General features: G+C 44.7%; 1 protein-coding gene across 1 annotated transcript in view; it reads left to right on the top strand.

The window, feature by feature from the left end:
* The first annotated feature begins 201 nt into the window (after nucleotides 1–201).
* SNRNP70 (small nuclear ribonucleoprotein U1 subunit 70) overlaps nucleotides 202–20,520 on the top strand; it is a 30,394-nt gene continuing 10,075 nt past the window's right edge. Inside the window, exons 1-7 of the mRNA XM_040433530.1 lie at nucleotides 202–343; nucleotides 7,027–7,182; nucleotides 7,267–7,329; nucleotides 8,844–8,898; nucleotides 9,034–9,098; nucleotides 15,963–16,025; nucleotides 18,337–18,418. Coding sequence (XP_040289464.1) covers nucleotides 7,036–7,182; nucleotides 7,267–7,329; nucleotides 8,844–8,898; nucleotides 9,034–9,098; nucleotides 15,963–16,025; nucleotides 18,337–18,418 — 475 coding nt within the window. The 5' untranslated portion in view covers nucleotides 202–343; nucleotides 7,027–7,035. The remainder of the gene's footprint in view (nucleotides 344–7,026; nucleotides 7,183–7,266; nucleotides 7,330–8,843; nucleotides 8,899–9,033; nucleotides 9,099–15,962; nucleotides 16,026–18,336; nucleotides 18,419–20,520) is intronic.

Genomic DNA, 20,520 nt, shown 5'->3' with positions numbered 1-20,520 from the left:
TTCTTCCACTATAAAGAAGCGGAGTAGAATTTAAAAAATTAAATGAAAAATACAATTCCAGAAACACGTTTTCTCTTGTCAGCAGCAGCGCCACATATTCTCTGCTCTAGAACGCGGACTGTTTTTATTCAGCGGAGGAATACATTGAGACTCTGACTGTAGTTCCGGGAGGGGCGTGGCTTTGTTCTATGGGCTGTTTTGTTTGCGGATGGATTTGCGCGCATGACATCTCGAGGCCTATGCACACGCCGTGCGGCCTAGCAGTACTGCCAGACGGGAGCGGAGAGCGGGAGAAAGCTGAGGAGAGCGGAGCTGTAGCGGCTGCACAGCGGACAGCGCCTCGGTAAGGGTGTGTGTGAGGGGACACCGGGCTCGGGTGTGGGAGGCGGCGGCGGGTAGTAGGCCGCTGTCCTCGGTGTTGGGCGGGAGCATATGGTGGGATCCTGCAGCGATTGTCTAGGCTGGAGTGAGGGTTGAGGCCTACGCCGCTTTTACTGGAGCTGTGCCGTAGGCTTTAGCCTGACGAACACGCTGGGCGTTGTAGTTCCGTTAGAGCTGCGGCGGTATTGTTTGCCTCGAATCACTCCAGACCTGGGCATGTGCCCTAGAGGAGCTGTATGTTGCTGATGGGAGTTATACTTCGAAAGGCACTGGATCAGGGGTTATACTGTGCAGTAATGGAGGCCCCTTCGGGGGCAGGTCTGATCCTGACTCTGGACCTCCAGTATGCTCCTGATGGGAGTTATACTCCACAAGAGACTGGATCAGGGGCTCTGGGCATCACAGGGGACAGGTCTGATCCTGACTCTGGACCTCCAGTATGCTCCTGATGGGAGTTATACTCCACAAGAGACTGGATCAGGGGCTCTGGGCATCACAGGGGACAGGTCTGATCCTGACTCTGGACCTCCAGTATGCTCCTGATGGGAGTTATACTCCACAAGAGACTGGATCAGGGGCTCTGGGCATCACAGGGGACAGGTCTGATCCTGACTCTGGACCCTCAGTATGCTCCTGATGGGAGTTATACTCCACAAGAGACTGGATCAGGGGCTCTGGGCATCACAGGGAACCGCAGAGCGGTCTGACCCTGACTTGCCATTCATGGTGTATGCTTGTCCCATAATGGACACCTGTACACAGGATAGCTGCTGAATGTTTGATTTCTGAGACCCCACAGGAGTCCTGAGCCCCCCATCCCTGGAGCGAGGAGAAGCTTATGGAGTGTGAGTGTTAGGCCTCTTTCACACCAGTGTGACGGATTGGCTCCGGGTGCGTTCAGTGAAACTCGCCCCATTTTGCAATCTGTTTTTCACGTTTTTTGATGCATTTTTCACGCGCGTGATTAAAAAACTGAAGGTTTACAAACAACATCTCTTAGCAACCATCAGTGAAACGCATCGCACCCGCACTTGTTTCCGGATGCAAGGCGTTTTTCACTGAAGCCCGATTCACTTCTATGGGACCAGGGCTGCGTCAAAAATGCAGAATATAGAACATGCTGTGATTCTCACGCAACGCAGAACTGATGCGTGAAAAAGAGAACGCTCACGTACACAGACCCATTGAAATGAATGGGTCAGGATTCAGTGCGGGTGCTATGTGTTCACGTCACGCATTGCACCCGCGCAGAAAACCCGCTCGTGTGAAGGGGGCCTTAAAACTCCATGGAAAGTCTATGGTAGTGAGGAGATGGCTGAGGACTGTGTCCCCATACCATAGACTATGGCTGCTGCTCTGTTCGCCTGATTGGGGGTGTCCTTCAATGATTACCTCAGTCTGACTGCTGTCCATACGTCGGCGGGGGCTACAGATCTACCTCATCCAAGTGAATGGTACAAGTTTTCATTCCCTGCAGCCTCACTAACAAGCAGACCTACAGCATGGGGGAGCTCGTTACTGCTATGCACCCCGGATGGCAGAACGAGCCACGCCTGAAGCTGCTTCGGTTCTGCTACATGCGTAGCTCCCACTCACTACAATGGGAGTTCTAGGCAGCGGAGCAGCGGCCCACTCTATTTCCGTTAGACCAGTCTTCTGGGACTGGCACTAATTCCCATCTCGCCGGGGAAATGGTGATATGGGACAGCCCCTCGTTGTGAACAAACCACCCTCTGTGGCAAGTTCAGCGATGAACCCGTGCTGAAAATTTGCTGTGATAAATGATGACCTACCCGTATTGGAAAGTGGGATTTAGGGATCATTCACACGACCGTAAGGGCTCTGTGCCCATGTTGTGGACCCAATGCATGGGCACCGACTGTGAATTCTGTATTGCGCTGCAAACCCATTGAGTTGTTCGGCAAAATATATATAAAAAAATATATATATATTTTCATTTGCAGTGCGGAGGCACGGACCCAAAAGCCCATGGAAGTGTTTCCGCGGGCTTCCGACCTGGGCATCCGCTCCACAAAAGATGGGACGTGTCCTATCTTATCGAATTTTGTGGATCGTTGACCCTTTTAATTCAACGGAGTGCACACAGCAGGTCCCCATATAGTCAGGACCCACCGTTTGCAGTCCGCAATACTGGCACGGAGCCCTTACGGTCGTGTGAATGGGCACTTACTATGTGTGCACGCTGCAGAAGGAAAAGGTATGAGTAATCACAGGGCACAGTAACTGTACAATCAGTGCTGCTGTTCAGAGAGTTTACTGTATTTCTAGTAGGGTTGTTGAGATAAAATTTTGATTCGATTTCGATGCCATAAAAAAGTATTGAGATATTCTATACCACGTGAAAAAATAAAACCCCCAAAAAGCAGCGTGCATTCTGCATTAAATTTTTTTAAATCATTTAATCCCTTGTCTGTCTATTAGGGTGAATAGGAGCTCACACTGTCCCTTCTGCCCTGTGCTCAGTACACACAGCAGCAGGGATGTTGCCATGGCAGCCAGGGCTTCAGTAGCGGGGGGGGGGGGGGTGGGGTTGAGGGCAGGGGGCGCACTGTGCCACCAATGATTTTAATACTGGGAAGGGGGGGGGAGCACTGTGCCACCAATGATAAATAACCTTTAATACAGGAGGCAGGTGCCGGCAGCTGAATCGCATAGCTGGGAGCTGCGATCAGCGGCAGTTAAACTTTTAGTGGCCACAGTTGAGGGGTTAACTGCCTCTGATGGTGGCTATGTGATTCTGCTGTCGTCACATGTATTTGTATTAAATGTTAACTTTCATTGGTGGTGCAGTGCGCCCACCCCCCTCTTCTCATGGGTAGCAGCGGCGCGCTGGGGGGGGGGAGAGTGACTCCTTCTCCTCTGTGCTGCTGAGGGAACATGGCGTGCGCTGACAGCAGTGCGCTCAATGTTCTGTGATGCAGTAGCGCAGCCTAGTATCGATAAATATTTAGATACCTGCAACAAACCTAATTTCTAGGCATCATTCCCTGCACTGAGGGGCGTACTGCTGGTGCCCAGCGCAGCCAATAGTAAGGCTCCTTACTCTCAGCCAAAGGTAGGCGGCGCCGGCAGTGAGTGAGGAGCTTTTTATTACTAACCCCTTAACGCAGAATGGCACAACTATACGTCATTTGAGTGGAAGGGAAGTATGGAGTGGGCCAATAGCCAGAGTCTGCTCCATACACGACGGGCAGCCACCATGACCGGGATAACAGAGATCAGCATCTGAGAGGTTAGGGCGCTTCCTCTGCCTCCAATCAGAGAACGCCGTAATGGGTAAAAAATAAAAATTGTCATCTCAATCAATCCCCCCCACCCCCCCTCCCCTCCCATATTGAATAAAAAGTGATCAACATAAGTGACCTCTAGCATTATATATGCATGCGTATTAATCAGCATTACTGCAAATTGTGTACTCCACCTTAGATAAAAATACTCCTCAAAAAGAGTATTTTTAGTCTACTGGATAAAATGTAGAGAAATCTTTAGTAAAAATTAAAAATCAATAAAAAAGTATATTAGAAACTTTTTTAGGGAATTTTAGACCTTTAAAAAAAATACTTGATTGAAAGTGTAGTTACTCTAAAGGGGTTTTCTCATCTCCCCCATAGTCTCCTGCACCTATATCGGGAACAGAGCCCCGAAAGTGAAGGATTGCGCATGTGCAGCCACCCTACATTCATTTCTATGGGGCCACCGAAAATAGCTGAGCGTTTGCTCGGCTATTGCCGTCTGCCCCATAGAAATGAATGGAAACATGGGTCGCGCATGCGTGGCATGCTCCCATTCATTTCTATGGGAGAGGCGGGGATTAGCACTTGGTGGTGGATGGACCCCGGGAAATCTGGGGTCCTCCAGCCACTGCGCTCCCCGCTTTGTTCTCGATATAGGTGCGGGTCCCAGTTATATAGGTCTTGATCCGGCCGCCGCACGGAAGTTGTCCGTGCATTGGGGACCACAAATTGCGGTCCCCAATGCACAGAACAGATGCACAACCTGTGCATGAGGCCTAAGTTGTATTTTGATATCATGCTGCGGGCTGTATGTCAGTCTAATTGCAGTGAATGATACATTGTCAGGTCCTAGATTAGAACACACACCTGAGCCCTGGTATTTCCTGTGAATTTACTGTGCAATAAAGAGCCTCTGTGCCACCCGAGGACTTTGTACCCCAGCACAAGGGCAGCATCTTGATGTTAGAGCGCTGAAATGGTTCCCTTCTGTTCAGAACTGCTGAAAATAAACTTGAGCTGAACCCGTCTGAAACGGTTTCTCCAGACTTTCCTTGGTTTTCTTCACCTCTTTACACACTTGTAGATTTGGTTTTACTTGGTCATCACTTTTTCCTTCCAGGTTGGGCTGTCTTCATATCTGTGTTGTCTTCTGACTGTAGTGGAAGCCACAAATCTGTGCTGGGCCTGTCGTGGTGGACGCCAGCAGAACCCTATGGACCCCATAGATTTATCCTGGGGTCAGTCAGGTCCCACAGTTGTCAGTCATTTTAATGTAATTTAAGTAGTGGCGCTACATGCCATTTTAACCTTAAAGAAGACCTTTCACTAGATTAAAAAATCTAAACTAACTATACAGACATGTAGAGCGGCACCCAGGGATCTCCCTGCACTTACTGTTATACCCGGGCGCTGCTCCGTTCGCCCGGTATAGCCTCCGGTATCTTCATAGTTAGGCTCCACCCAGTTGAACCTGCCGGCGTCTTTCTCCCATGCTGTAGCGCTGGCCAATCACAGCGCTCAGCTCATAGCCTGAGAGTTTTTTTGTTTCTCTCGGGCTATGAGCTGAGCGCTGCGATTGGCCAGCGCTACAGCCTGGGAGAATGAGACGACGGCAGGTTCCCCTGGGTGGAGCCTAACTATGAAGATACCGGAGGCTATACTGGGAGAACCGAGCGGCGCCCGGGTATAACAGTAAGTGCAGGGAGATTCCTGGGCGCCGCTCTCCATGTCTGTATAGTTAGTTTAGATTTTTTAATCTAGTGAAAGGTCCTCTTTAAATGATGGAATTGTATACAAATGTGGAGACCAACATGATTGAAACAATTCATCTTGAATTTTTCAATATTTGTTTTTTTGATAAAGGGGTTAGGAGGCATAATCTCCCACCCAGTTTCAAGACCCCTTTTATACAGGCCAATTTTTTTAGGCGTTCTTTCCTGAGAATCGCTTACTCGTCGGTGAAGGAGACTTCTGCTATTACATGCAGCGATCTCCTCTACAGTATGGGGAGTAGTGATCACTAATGCAATTGCTTGTCCCCATACTGACTCGTTGTCTTGTGGCAGCAGAACGTGATTACACAGCGCAATCGCTGATCTGGTGATTTATGTGACCGCATGAATGATGAGCGAGTGTGTTCCTCATTCATCGGGTGATCGGCACCACCTTTACGCCACCAGGTAATCACTAACGAGCATGGCTATGAACACTTGTTAGCGATCATCTGGTCGTGAATCGTCCCATGTAAAGGGCCCTTTAGAGGTGTTCCAGGATTTCGATATTAGTGGCTTATCCTCAGGATAGGTGTGTAGGGGTCCGACACTCAGCACACCTACCGATCAGCACGGCCATTTTCTCTCAGCCGCACGGGGAGAAGGAAGCAGTCTCTCCCTCCCCCTGTGCTGCTACCAATGAGAGGGGAGGGGCTTTGGCCACTGCTCCACCAATGATGACAAACGTTTAATACATTACAAATACAGTCGGGTGCTGCGATCCGCGGCAATTAAACGTTTATTATCATTGTATTAAAAACACAGTATTAAAATCGTTGGTGGCAGTGGCCACAGAGCCCCCTCACCTCCTCTCATTGGTGGCAGTTCTGATCAGAGCCCCAGCTGTGTAAGCCTTGGACTCCGACCGGTTACCATGGCAGCCAGGACGCTACTGAAGCCCTGGCTGCCATAGTCTGCTCCCTATTAACCCAAATATAGATCTATTAGGGTGAATAGGACAAGGGATTAAAAGATCCCAGGTTCTACCCCTAAGGGAGGAAATGGTTATTAAATAAACTGTAAAAAAATACACCAAAATGGTATAAATCGCCCCCTTTCCCAATTTTACATATAAAATATTACATATCGCCACGGCCGAAAAGTCCAAAATATTAAAAGATCTCTCATATGGTTAACACTGTAAAAAAAAGAAAAGAGACGAAAAACTGCGCGATTCGCCACTTTTTTTTGTCACCTTGTAGCCCCCCAAAATAGGATCGGACTGTTCTATTATGGGCCGGACGTTCCATAAATTACGGAATGCACGCAGCTTTTTTTTGGTGTTTTTTTATTTTTTTCGCATTGTATCGAGTATCGCAATACTTTTTTATGGTATGGAAACCGATTAACCGAATCAAACTTTTGGTATGGAAACAAACATACATGAGGACAACTGCGCTGTGTGGTCGTCCCCTGAGTGTGCTGCCACGTTCAGGGTTTGTGAATGAAGTTTATGAAGCCAAAACCAGCAGTAGATTGAAAAAAGTCCCCAGATCTTATTACTTTCTACTTTTGTGAACTTCTCCTGATTGAAAAACCTGAATGTGTGAGAACCCAGCAGTAGATTTTGTATAAAGATGCAGTATTCATTGTACACATCTCATCGCCTCTCTCATCAGGTCTTCAAAATGACGCAGTTTTTGCCCCCGAACTTGCTTGCGCTGTTTGCTCCCAGAGACCCAGTTCCATATTTGCCACCGTTGGAGAAACTACCTCATGAAAAGCACCACAACCAGCCATACTGTGGCATAGCTCCTTATATTAGAGAATTTGAGGTAAGAGTAATCAGGCTTTTGACAAGTGATTTATTTGGTTTTGTTTTTTTAAATTTTAAATTCTGTATTTTCCCTTGTACACAGGACCCCAGAGATGCCCCACCACCAACAAGAGCAGAGACTCGCGATGAGCGGATGGAAAGAAAGGTAAAGGCCTTATGTTAATCCGTGTTGGATGGACATTACAGTCATCGGCAGTTTATTCCTGTGTGGGATGTCCTCTCCATTCATTACGCTAATCTTTCTGAAAGTAGTTGACTGAGAGCTCTCGGCTGTTTTTGGAAGTTTCATAGCAGTGAATGGAGAGCAAGTCACACGTGTGGCCACCACTTCATTCCCTGCTACTGGAGTTCCGAAAGTAGCCGAGTCAGCGTTCTGCTATTTCCTGAAGTCCCATAGCGGTGAATAGAGCGATGGATGCACATGCGCTGCTCACTCTTCCTTCACTCTGGGGCCCCATACTTGAGACAGGCGTGGATGTCAGAGATGGGAACTGCTCCCATTAGACATTTATGACACGTCCTATTGATAAGCCACAAATGTCTCCGATAGGATTACCCCTTTAACTCTGTCAGGCCATCACTGCGATCCTCCATCCATTCAGAGCATCGCACAGTACATTAATAAATGCAATGTTCTGCTGTTAGCATCTTCATCTAGGCCTGTCATTACCATATAGCCAACACTGTTATCCCAATTCTATTCCTACTATTATGAGGATTGCTCCTCAGATGAGATCTTTCCCTCACAGCTCCACTAGACTGATAATGAATTACCCATGTAGACAGAAGTGGTTATTTCTGCTGACTGGTGCAGAAGGACAACATTTTCTAATTTTGTTTTTCCATGGCATAGAAATGAAAAATGAAAACAACCAAATATTCTAAAATTACATTGTTTCCTATGAATATTGAGCTGTTCTGATGGATGTCACTTTAAATAAAGTTGGCAATGTTTACTGTTCACTTGTGACACTCCCTCTTTGATCAGTTTTCCATCATTTAGGGTTTTGTTGCTCTGTGGTTGAATGGGTGACTTGAGTTTGTTAAAAATATAGTAAAATCTTTTAGATGAGCAAAACTTCATGTTTACATTCACAGATCTGTGAGGATGATCTGTAGTTTTATAGATGCCATTTTTGGTGTGTTTTTTTGTTTTTTATCACTTTATTCAATGAAAGAATGGCAAATCAGCCATTTAAATATTTTTTTTATTTTATTTTTTCCCTGTTCACTGTATGGGATAAATATTTTTATATTTTAATACTGGGGTTCTGGGATGCGAAGTTGCAAAGAATCTATTTTTAAATGGGTTGTCCTCAGGATAGATCATCAATGTCAGATCGGCAGGCGTCCAACAACTGGCACTGCCGCCCATCAGCTGTATGAGGATAACGGAATGCCTCTAAAGGCATTCCGTCATAGAATTGCGTTATGGTCTGTGGTAACGGAATCCATAACGCAATTCACCTTTTACCAACAAACGAAGCGTGAACTAATTTCATAAGCGGAAATTCATCTCTACTTGACGTGATCATCTGATGCAGAAAATTTGTTCTAGCTAAAGGGTGGTCTTCTCCAGACCAGTCTTCACTTATGTGCAGTTTTCCCTTTTATAAATATAAGGCTTTCTATATATTTCAAACTGTTTTCCCTGCACAGAGGAGAGAGAAGATTGAAAGAAGACAACAGGATGTGGAAAATGAGCTGAAAGTCTGTAAGTGTTGTGTGTGGCCTTGCTGATCTGTGTTTTACTCACAGATGTGTTTTGTACTGTAACTGTAAGTCTAAATTCTATGTTGACCTGCAGCATTAAAACTGATCATTGTTTTTCTTGTCTTATTGCAATCAGGGGATCCTCACAATGATCCGAACGCGCAAGGAGATGCCTTCAAAACACTGTTTGTCGCCAGAGTGGTAGGTTTCCATGTTTGTGTCCCTGATCTATAGTCATGTGATAATTTCATCAGAATTATTTTTTTTCTTTTAACTTTGGTTTTTTCTTCTTGAAACTTTGTTGTTGACTTTGTATAGTTATAAAAAGCCCATCTAATGAATTATACCCTTTAATGACTACTGATATGCATTTTGGCAGCCTAGATTAAAGGGAACCTATCATGTGGATATTTGATTATAATCTAACTAATTATATACAATCATTAACTACTAAAGTGCCTTAGATTTATTCACTTACTTGTGTGACAGATGGTTACCTCATAATATACACACAAAGATGCCGCATGCTAAAGAGCTGATTTGAGTCCAGCGTGATGTCATTAAGTCCAGCGTTTATTTAATTAACAGCTATAGCCACTCCTCTGCCCACCTGCTGCTGATTCATATGGAAAATAACTGTCAATCAGCAGCAGGTAGACGGGGAGAGTCAGGAGCTCATGAATATTCAGGACTCATCATTATCAGCTGGAGCTTTTCAATACAAGATGTTGGCAGATTGACTAGGTCAATTAAAGAAAGTGACCCAGCATTGTGCTAAGAGAATCAGTCACTTATTTATGTTGCCCTTAGTTAGGACACCATAAAACTGGTGATAGGTTCCCTTTAAGTACAGCATGGGTTTTCTGTGCAGTGAGGAGCAGAAGCTCAGCTCTCATGACAGCCTTACTCCTTCGCGAAAGTCCTGGATCGGCAGAGGCGCCAGTCTAAGCAGTTTAACCACCTCAGCCCCCAGTGCTTAAACACCCTGAAAGACCAGGCCACTTTTTACACTTCTGACCTACACTACTTTCACCGTTTATTGCTCGGTCATGCAACTTACCACCCAAATGAATTTTACCTCCTTTTCTTCTCACTAATAGAGCTTTCATTTGGTGGTATTTCATTGCTGCTGACATTTTTTACTTTTTTTGTTATTAATCGAAATTTAACGATTTTTTTTGCAAAAAAATGACATTTTTCACTTTCAGTTGTAAAATTTTGCAAAAAAAACGACATCCATATATAAATTTTGCTCTAAATTTATTGTTCTACATGTCTTTGATTAAAAAAAAATGTTTGGGTAAAAAAAAAATGGTTTGGGTAAAAGTTATAGCGTTTACAAACTATGGTACAAAAATGTGAATTTCCGCTTTTTGAAGCAGCTCTGACTTTCTGAGCACCTGTCATGTTTCCTGAGGTTCTACAATGGCCAGACAGTACAAACACCCCACAAATGACCCCATTTCGGAAAATACACACCCTAAGGTATTCGCTGATGGGCATAGTGAGTTCATAGAACTTTTTATTTTTTGTCACAAGTTAGCGGAAAATGATGATTTTTTTCTTTTTTTTTTTCTTACAAAGTCTCATATTCCACTAACTTGTGACAAAAAATAAAAACTTCCATGAACTCACTATGCCCATCACGAAATACCTTGGGGTCTCTTCTTTCCAAAATGGGGTCACTTGTGGGGTAGTTATACTGCCCTGGCATTCTAGAGGCCCAAATGTGTGGTAAGGAGTTTGAAATCAAATTCTGTAAAAAATGACGAGTGAAATCCGAAAGGTGCTCTTTGGAATGTGGGCCCCTTTGCCCACCTAGGCTGCAAAAAAGTGTCACACATCTGGTATCTCCGTATTCAGTAGAAGTTGGGGAATGTGTTTTGGGGTGTCTTTTTACATATACCCATGCTGGGTGAGATAAATATCTTGGTCAAATGCCAACTTTGTATAAAAAAAATGGGAAAAGTTGTCTTTTGCCAAGATATTTCTCTCACCCAGCATGGGTATATGTAAAAAGACACCCCAAAACACATTCCCCACCTTCTCCTGAGTACGGAGATACCAGATGTGTGACACTTTTTTGCAGCCTAGATGGGCAAAGGGGTCCACATTCCAAAGAGCACCTTTCGAATTTCACTCGTCATTTTTTACAGAATTTGATTTCAAACTCCTTACCACACATTTGGGCCCCTAGAATGCCAGGGCAGTATAACTACCCCACAAGTGACCCCATTTTGGAAAGAAGAGACCCCAGGGTATTCGCTGATGGGCATAGTGAGTTCATGGAAGTTTTTATTTTTTGTCACAAGTTAGTGGAATATGAGACTTTGTATGAAAAAAAAAAAAAAAAAAAAAAATCATCATTTTCCACTAACTTGTGACAAAAAATAAAAAATTCTAGGAACTCGCCATGCCCCTCACGGAATACCTTGGGGTGTCTTCTTTCCAAAATGGGGTCACTTGTGGGGTAGTTATACTGCCCTGGCATTTTCCAGGGGCCCTAATGTGTGGTAAGTAGGTAAATGACCAGTGGAATCCGAAAGGTGCTCTTTGGAATGTGGGCCCCTTTGCCCACCTAGGCTGCAAAAAAGTGTCACACATCTGGTATCGCCGTATTCAGGAGACGTTGGGGAATGTGTTTTGGGGTGTCTTTTTACATATACCCATGCTGGGTGAGATAAATATCTTGGTCAAATGCCAACTTTGTATAAAAAAATGGGAAAAGTTGTCTTTTGCCAAGATATTTCTCTCACCCAGCATGGGTATATGTAAAATAACACCCCAAAACACATTCTCCACCTTCTCCTGAGTACGGAGATACCAGATGTGTGACACTTTTTTGCAGCCTAGGTGGGCAAAGGGGCCCATATTCCAAAGAGCACCTTTCGGATTTCACTCGTCATTTTTTACAGAATTTGATTTCAAACTCCTTACCACACATTTGGGCCCCTAGAATGCCAGGGCAGTATAACTACCCCACAAGTGACCCCATTTTGGAAAGAAGAGACCCCAGGGTATTCGCTGATGGGCATAGTGAGTTCATGGAAGTTTTTATTTTTTGTCACAAGTTAGTGGAATATGAGACTTTGTATGAAAAAAAAATCAAAAAAAAAAAAATCATCATTTTCCACTAACTTGTGACAAAAAATAAAAAATTCTAGGAACTCGCCATGCCCCTCACGGAATACCTTGGGGTGTCTTCTTTCCAAAATGGGGTCACTTGTGGGGTAGTTATACTGCCCTGGCATTTTCCAGGGGCCCTAATGTGTGGTAAGTAGGTAAATGACCAGTGAAATCCGAAAGGTGCTCTTTGGAATGTGGGCCCCTTTGCCCACCTAGGCTGCAAAAAAGTGTCACACATCTGGTATCGCCGTATTCAGGAGACGTTGGGGAATGTGTTTTGGGGTGTCTTTTTACATATACCCATGCTGGGTGAGAGAAATATCTTGGCAAAAGACAACTTTTTCCATTTTTTTATACAAAGTTGGCATTTGACCAAGATATTTATCTCACCCAGCATGGGTATATGTAAAATGACACCCCAAAACACATTCCCCAACTTCTCCTGAGTACGGCGATACCAGATGTGTGACACTTTTTTGCAGCCTAGATGCGCAAAGGGGCCCAAATTCCTTTTAGGAGGGCATTTTTAGACATTTGGATACCAGACTTCTTCTCACGCTTTGGGGCCCCTAGAATGCCAGGGCAGTATAAATACCCCACATGTGACCCCATTTTGGAAAGAAGACACCCCAAGGTATTCAATGAGGGGCATGGCGAGTTCATAGAAATTTTTTTTTTTTGGCACAAGTTAGCGGAAATTGATATTTTTTATTTTTTTCTCACAAAGTCTCCCGTTCCGCTAACTTGGGACAAAAATTTCAATCTTTCATGGACTCAATATGCCCCTCACGGAATACCTGGGGGTGTCTTCTTTCCGAAATGGGGTCACATGTGGGGTATTTATACTGCCCTGGCATTCTAGGGGCCCTAAAGCGTGAGAAGAAGTCTGGAATATAAATGTCTAAAAAATTTTACGCATTTGGATTCCGTGAGGGGTATGGTGAGTTCATGTGAGATTTTATTTTTTGTCACAAGTTAGTGGAATATGTGACTTTGTAAGAAAAAAAATAAAATTCCGCTAACTTGGGCCAAAAAAAAGACTGAATGCAGCCTTACAGAGGGGGGGGGGGGGGGATCAATGACAGGGGGGTGATCAATGACAGGGGGGGTGATCAATGACAGGGGGGTGATCAGGGAGTCTATATGGGGTGATCACCCAACTGTCATTGATCACCCCCCTGTAAGGCTGCATTCAGACGTCCGTATGATTTTTACGGATCCGATCAGTCTATCAGTGGATCCGTAAAAATCATGCGGACATCTGAATGGAGCTTTACAGGGGGGTGATCAATGACAGGGGGGTAATCAATGACAGGGGGGTGATCAGGGAGTCTATATGGGGTGATCACCACAGTCATTGATCACTCCCCTGTAAGGCTCCATTCAGACGTCCGTATGATTTTTACGGATCCGATCAGTCTATCAGTGGATCCGTAAAAATCATGCGGACATCTGAATGGAGCTTTACAAGGGGGTGATCAATGACAGGGGGGGTAATCAATGACAGGGGGGTGATCAGGGAGTCTATATGGGGTGATCAAGGGCTAATAAGGGGTTAATAAGTGACGGGGGGGGGGTGTAGTGGTGCTTGGTGCAACATATTACTGAGCTGCCTGTGTCCTCTGGTGGTCGATCCAAACAAAGGGGACCACCAGAGGACCAGGTAGCAGGTATATTAGACGCCGTTATCAAAACAGCGTCTAATATACCTGTTAGGGGTTAAAAAAAACACATCTCCAGCCTGCCAGCGAACGATCGCCGCTGGCAGGCTGGAGATCCACTCGCTTACCTTCCGATCCTGTGAGCGCGCGCGCCTGTGTGCGCGCGTTCACAGGAAATCTCGCGTCTCGCGAGAGGACGCACCGGCGCGTCCACCCAGAACAACAGGACCGCCGCAAAGACGCAATCCTGCGTACGGCGGTCCTGAGGTGGTTAACCTTTTAGATGCCACAGCCCATAGCGGTGGGCTCCCTCTGTCAGGCATCAGCACTGTGCCTGACTGTATTGTACTGACAGGATATAGTACACTGTACTTCATATGTAGTACACCGTACTATGTGAAAAATCAAAGGTTTGCATGGCCAAGCCCTATTGTGAGACTAAGTGGTAAAAAAAAATGTAGTTAAAAAGTTTATATAAAAAATACACCTTTTCAACTGAAGAAATAAACCAACCTCTGCATATTTGGTATTGCTGCATCTGTAACAACTCACACTATACAGTTAACATGTAGTGGACGCTATAAAAAAAAGTTTCCTGAATTGCTTTGTTTTTGCGTATTTGCCACCTAAAAAGCGATCAAAGTGTCATGTACCACAAATTGATACCAACTACCGTATTTTTCACCCTATAAGACGCACCTAGGTTTTTGGGGAGGAAAAAAAACATTTTTAACCAAAAGGTGTGCTTTTGGTGGGTTTGGAACTAATGGTGGTCTGTGGATGTTACTATTATTGGGGATCTGTGGATGAGGGACACTGTTACAGGGGGGATCTGTGGATGAGGGACACTGTTACAGGGGGGATCTGTGGATGAGGGACACTGTTACAGGGGGGATCTGTGGATGAGGGACACTGTTACAGGGGGATCTGTGGATGAGGGACACTGTTACAGGGGGGATCTGTGGATGAGGGACACTGTTACAGGGGGATCTGTGGATGAGGGACACTGTTACAATGGGATCTGTGGATGACAGACACGGTTACAGGGGGGATCTGTGGCTGGCACGGTTACAGGGGGGATCTGTGGCTGGCACGGTTACAGGGGGGATCTGTGGCTGGCACGGTTACAGGGGGGGGATCTGTGGCTGGCACGGTTATATATGTGCCATCCACAGACCCTCCCACCCCTTAACTGTGCCATCCACGGATGTTATCCACAGATCGACCCCTGCCGCCGCAGGCCTGGCGGCGCGCCACTCACTGACGTCACTTGCCTGCGCCGCCTGCTTCATTCATAAAGTAGGCGGCGCAGGCACGTGACATCAGGGAGTTGCGCTGCCGCCCGCCCGGCCTGCCTGCTGGCATTGTACAGAAGCCATTATGATGTGAGGTACTATTAGGAGTGAGGGGCCATGTTTAATAACTATCGTATTAATTGAATAAGACATTTTATATTAGTATACCGGGGCGGGGCTATAGTACAGTGACTGCACCTCCCGGCCGCGATTGCCCCCCCCAGCTCCTCCTCCCAGTCCCTCCCCCTCTCGCTCGTACATCGCATCCAGCGATGTTAAACTGTCCGCATTCACCCCATAAGACGCAGGGGCATTTCCCCCCCATTTTTGGGGGGGAAGAAGTGTCTTATGGGGCGAAAGATACGGTAGCTGTCCCGCATAGTTCAAGCCCTTACACATTTCTATAAAATGAGAAAAAAAATATATGGGTTTTGGGATGCAATAATACAAAAACCATTTAAAAAATAAAAATGTTGTGTAAAAGTAGTAAAAAGAAAAAATATGTATTTGGTATTGCTGTAATTGTACTGACCCAGAGTAATGACATTCTGTTAATTATGCGGCAAAATAAATGTCACAATACTTGCATAAAAACTCAGTGGCAGTATTGCAGTTTTTTTTGCCATTCCCCCAGAAAGAGAGTTAACAAAAATTAACTAGTAAGTTATGTGTACCCCAAAATGGTGCCATTGAAAACTACAACTTGCCCCACAAAAAAACAAGCTCTCATATGACTACATCAATGGAAAATAGCTTATATTATAGCTTTTGGAATGCAACAAACAAAAAAATGTTTTTTTTTTTTTTTACTTGGGCATTAAGATCTAAAATGCTTTCTAGGAGAAGAGGTTAAAATAGGTGAAAAACTTTATTTGAGTTTCCATTTGATGTTGTAAGTATTGTATTATTGAATAGCTGAGATGTTTTCTGAATGTTGATCGTGAGTACTTGCCCACTTAATTTCCTGTGGAATTTTGTTTCAGAATTATGACACCACAGAATCAAAACTGCGAAGAGAGTTTGAAGTATATGGACCCATCAAACGGGTATGATTTTGTCTAAGTTTTTTTCCCCTCTTGCCTTAGTATCTTGATGAATTAACAACTCATCTGCTGATTTCTGTAATTCCAATGGTTATTACAGTGTCTTAATTTTTACAAGGGATATATTTTTAACCTCTTCACAACCATCTCCAAAGCCGCTGGGTGTCTACAGTGTTTGCAGGCGTTTAGCTCCTCACAGTGAATTGTGACCATGGCTTCCCCACTCAGAGATCAGGGAAAACGGTTTGTTCTCTTGGGCTCTTGCTCGCGACCGTTGTTTTTGCAGTCCGCAAATTTTCGTGTGGGTTCTGCTTTTTGTGGGAACAGTCCTATTCTTGTCCATAATGTGGACATGTATAGGACATGTTTAATTTTTTTGCTATACAGACATACGGACCTGGAAACACATGGCGCCATTTCAGGCCCAGTCTAATCGCTGCATGGGTCCCAGGCTTTCGCATGAGAGCCGCAGCCCTGCTCTAACAGACTGGACTGGCAGGAGTGCCGATCCAAGCTGTTTAACACTTTACATGCCGCGGGCAATGGCACCCGCAGCATGTAAAGTGCTGACAGAGGGAGCGGTAATGCTCAAAGGTAATGCCAGTAAATATTGTGTCCTTAAAATGAAGGGCCATACGTTTAATAAAGGGTGCTTTGAGTACACCAGAATGCTCCTAAAGAGCAAATCTGCAGTTAGGATCTGCTGTCTGTAATGTTCATATTGCCTTTGAGACTGTCTTAGGACAGGTACATCATGTTCCCCACTTTTGGTGCTGAGGTTATTAATGCACAGTCAGTCTATGTTGAAGTAAATTGGACCTCTGTACCAAGAATTAACTCGAATCCTCAGTCTGGAATAGCTGGGCTCCCAAAACTCCGACCTCCACCAGTTACATTTGTGACAAGTAAGAAGTTATTTACTAGGGATCGACCGATATTGATTTTTTAGGGCCGATATCGATACCGATAATTTGTCAACTTTCAGGCCGATAGCCGATAATTTATACCGATATTCTGGGTATTTTTATTTTTGAGGGAAAAAAAAATTTCCTACACAAATCTGCTGAAAATTAATGTTTATTGTTTACGTGTATTTTATTTTTTTTGTAAATCTTTTTCATTTATACTTAATATTTTTGTGTTTTTTTTTTTTTTTTTTTTTTTTTTTTACTAACTTTTAGCCCCCTTAGGGACTAGAACCCTTGTCCTATTCACCCTGATAGATCTCTATCAGGGTGAATAGGATCTCACACTGTCCCTGCTCCTCTGTGCTTTGTGCACACAGCAGCATGGAGCTAAATATGGCAGCCAGGGCTTCAATAGCGTCCTGGCTGCCATGGTAACCGATCGGAGGAGCAGGGGAGAGGGGATCCTGTGGCCACTGCCACCAATGATTAAGGCCTCTTTCACACTTAATACTGGGTGGGGGGGCGCACTGCGCCACCAATGTTTTTACTATTGGTATGGGGGTGGGGGGCGCACTGCGCCACTAATGAAGATACCTCTCTTTCACATACAGGAGGCGGGAGCTGGCTGCAGAGTCACATAGCCGGCTCCCGACCTCTATGAGCGGTAGCTGCGATCCGCGGCACCTAAGGGGTTAACTACCGCGGACCGCAGCTGCCGTTCATAGAGGTCGGGAGCCGGCTATGTGATTCTGCAGCCAGCTCCCGCCTCCTGTATATGAATTAATGAAAGACTCATCTTCGTTGGTGGCGCAGCGGCCACAGCCCCTCCCCTCCTCTTGTCTCCTCTCCTGCCATTGGCGGCAGTGGCAGCAGCAGCACAGGGGGAGGAGACACTGCTTCCTTCTCCCCTGTGCTGCGGAGGGAACACAGAACGCGCTGAGAGCAGCGCGTTCTGTGTTCCCAATACGTTATCGGAATATCAGCAAAATAGATGCCGATAACGTTCAAAATCCTCAATATCGGCAGATAATATTGGTAAAACCGATAATCGGTCGATCCCTATTATTTACTGTGGGTGAGGAGACGCCCCTTCTAGGCAGAGAATGTTTTCACCTATGTGCCATACACCGCCATTCACTCAGGTGAGCCTTGCTTACTTTTCCATTGTGGCCACTGTATGGCTATATAGTGGTATGTCATGGAATACCTCTGATCTGTAGACTGAGTGTGATGTGAAAAGAACCTTATCCTCACAAGTTGGAAACACGCTGAAATTTTGTCTGGAGTCCACATTGATTTTATTATTGTACAGTATTTTGTTTTTAGCCTTGTTGGCAGTTTTAGATATTGCCTGGTCTTTAGAGTTTTCTAATATGACATGGCTCTTTTTTTGCTTTCAAAATTAGATTCACATGGTTTACAACAAACGATCAGGAAAGCCCCGTGGATATGCCTTTATAGAGTATGAGCATGAACGAGACATGCACTGTAAGTTTCTTCTAATAATTCTTTCTCTAATATGTTTGTCAATGTAACTATGTAAAATGCCCTTAACATTAAGGGCTGTTTCCAGAAGGTAAGTAATTGTGTTGTGTGGGTACCCGAATTCCACTAATCCCACTGCTACACTCAACACGTGAGGCTAGATATTGTAACTTGCTAGTTCCAGGTTGGGGAGCTTGTCTTATTCATTGTGTATTACAACCCAGATTTTCCCATACGTTGAGTCATTCATCTTGTCCATCTAAAGTACAGTTGTAAAGCATGGTTGGCTTCTAATAAACGAAAGCTGGTGGAAATTTCATATTGAATTTGGGATTACTGTAATACGGGTCCTACTATGTAAACTGACAGAATATGATGGGCAACAATATTTTAGTCATCAATGCCATGAATTAATCTACTTTTCAGAGCCATAAATCCACTTAGTTTATACATTCTGTTCCCCGTGGCATTGACTCTTAATGGACAGGCTGCAGTTCACAGTAGCCTATGTTTGGCCCCCTTTTTCTAACTCCCTTTGACCATAGAATTAAGATTTCTTACAGTAACTGTTGCCCATCTTTGTACTGTAAAATGTTTTATGCAAAAACTATCTGTACAAAGTAAATTGTGAGTGGGGTGTATTAATTTTGTGTTCTTATTGCCACTGCAGCCACCATTGTGATGGCAATTGCCACTGCTGGCTTGCAGCTGATGCTAATGCTCCCCTTTACAACATCTCATTGTATGGTTGGTATAAGGGTTTGTATGATGGGTAAGACTTTGCAGCATTTACACACGAGACACAGGGCAGCAGCTTAAACATCAGCCTAGAGTCAAGAGTCATAAACACTCGGCAGTCTAGTAGGGAGTGTGGAGGTAGACTCTTCGGTAATGTACATTACTGAATCTTTAGAATTTCAGACATTCGTGGTACAGAATACAGTGCATCTTGCATTGTTCAAGGGTAACTCCACCCAAACGATGGTTCACTCGTTACAGATTCTGGTTATAGTGGGGTTATTTGGGCAGACACTTTTGTTTTTCCTGTTGACATAACTACAGTGTAGATACCACATCACCACACACATATATTTCTTTGTTTGGCAAGCTAGGAGTGGGTGTACATGAGCAAGTTTAACAGCTCTGTTTCTTAGTTTAGGCTCAGCTTCATGTGATAGTACAGTTCTTTGGGTGGAATTACCCTTTTAAAGGGGTTATCCCACAACTGACAGAGATCTGCAGGAATGTTTAGTTTGCAACTTTGCACAAACGGGGCTCTCAAGCCCCTTGTTCATCCTCTCTGCAAAACCAGATTGAGATGTTTGAATTGAGCAGCTATCGAGTCAAAGTGGTGCCACTTTCTTCAAGATCTGTAGGACTGACTGAGTAAGAAACAGTAAATCGCTCCATTCAAACCGCTCCTCTGAGGAGGCACAGGGAGCCCTGGACCAGTGGTGGGGCTCCCACCCAGTTTTTACACATTTATATACATTTTACTGCGGATAAATGTTAATTGTGGGAAAGCTTACTTACAGCTTCTGTCAATTCTCCTATCCTACCCCCAGTAATGTTATGGAGATGCCCCCCCAGGACTCCCATTCTTCTTGCACCTCCCACCCTCACGGAGTGACAGCTTATGGGTTTGTATTCGAGGACAGCTGTCAATCACTGTGTGTGGGCAGAAAGCAGAAGGTTAAGTATGTTAAATAAGTGTCTTCATATAAATACTGAATCCAGTGCGGGGGTTCTATCCTATTCCACTTTCTGATACAGAATAGGAGACCTGACAGATTTGCTAACTTTTTTAGCTGGGAAAAGTACCATGTAATCGGGGTAGGGCTTCCTCCGAGCCCTGTCACATCCCATAGACTAGTAGTTGTAGTGTAAGTTCTTCTAATGTGTTTCTGTAGACACACAAGTTACAGATCAGCTATTGAGGTACATCTACATAATCTCCATTGAATCTTCTTTAATTGCTTAAATGACCACAATTAGTTAAATTAAGATGCTGTAAAAAATAACTCATACCTCACCAGTCTCCCTTTCGGTGAGGTTAGTTTAAAATCAAACTTTATTTTTTACAGCAGTCCATGCCTTTTCTAAAT

Source organism: Bufo bufo, chromosome 1 (assembly GCF_905171765.1).
Source record: "Bufo bufo chromosome 1, aBufBuf1.1, whole genome shotgun sequence".
NCBI lineage: Eukaryota > Metazoa > Chordata > Amphibia > Anura > Bufonidae > Bufo > Bufo bufo.
The sequence above is the reverse complement of the archived record's forward strand: the minus strand, read 5'-3'. Positions and strand labels throughout refer to the sequence as shown.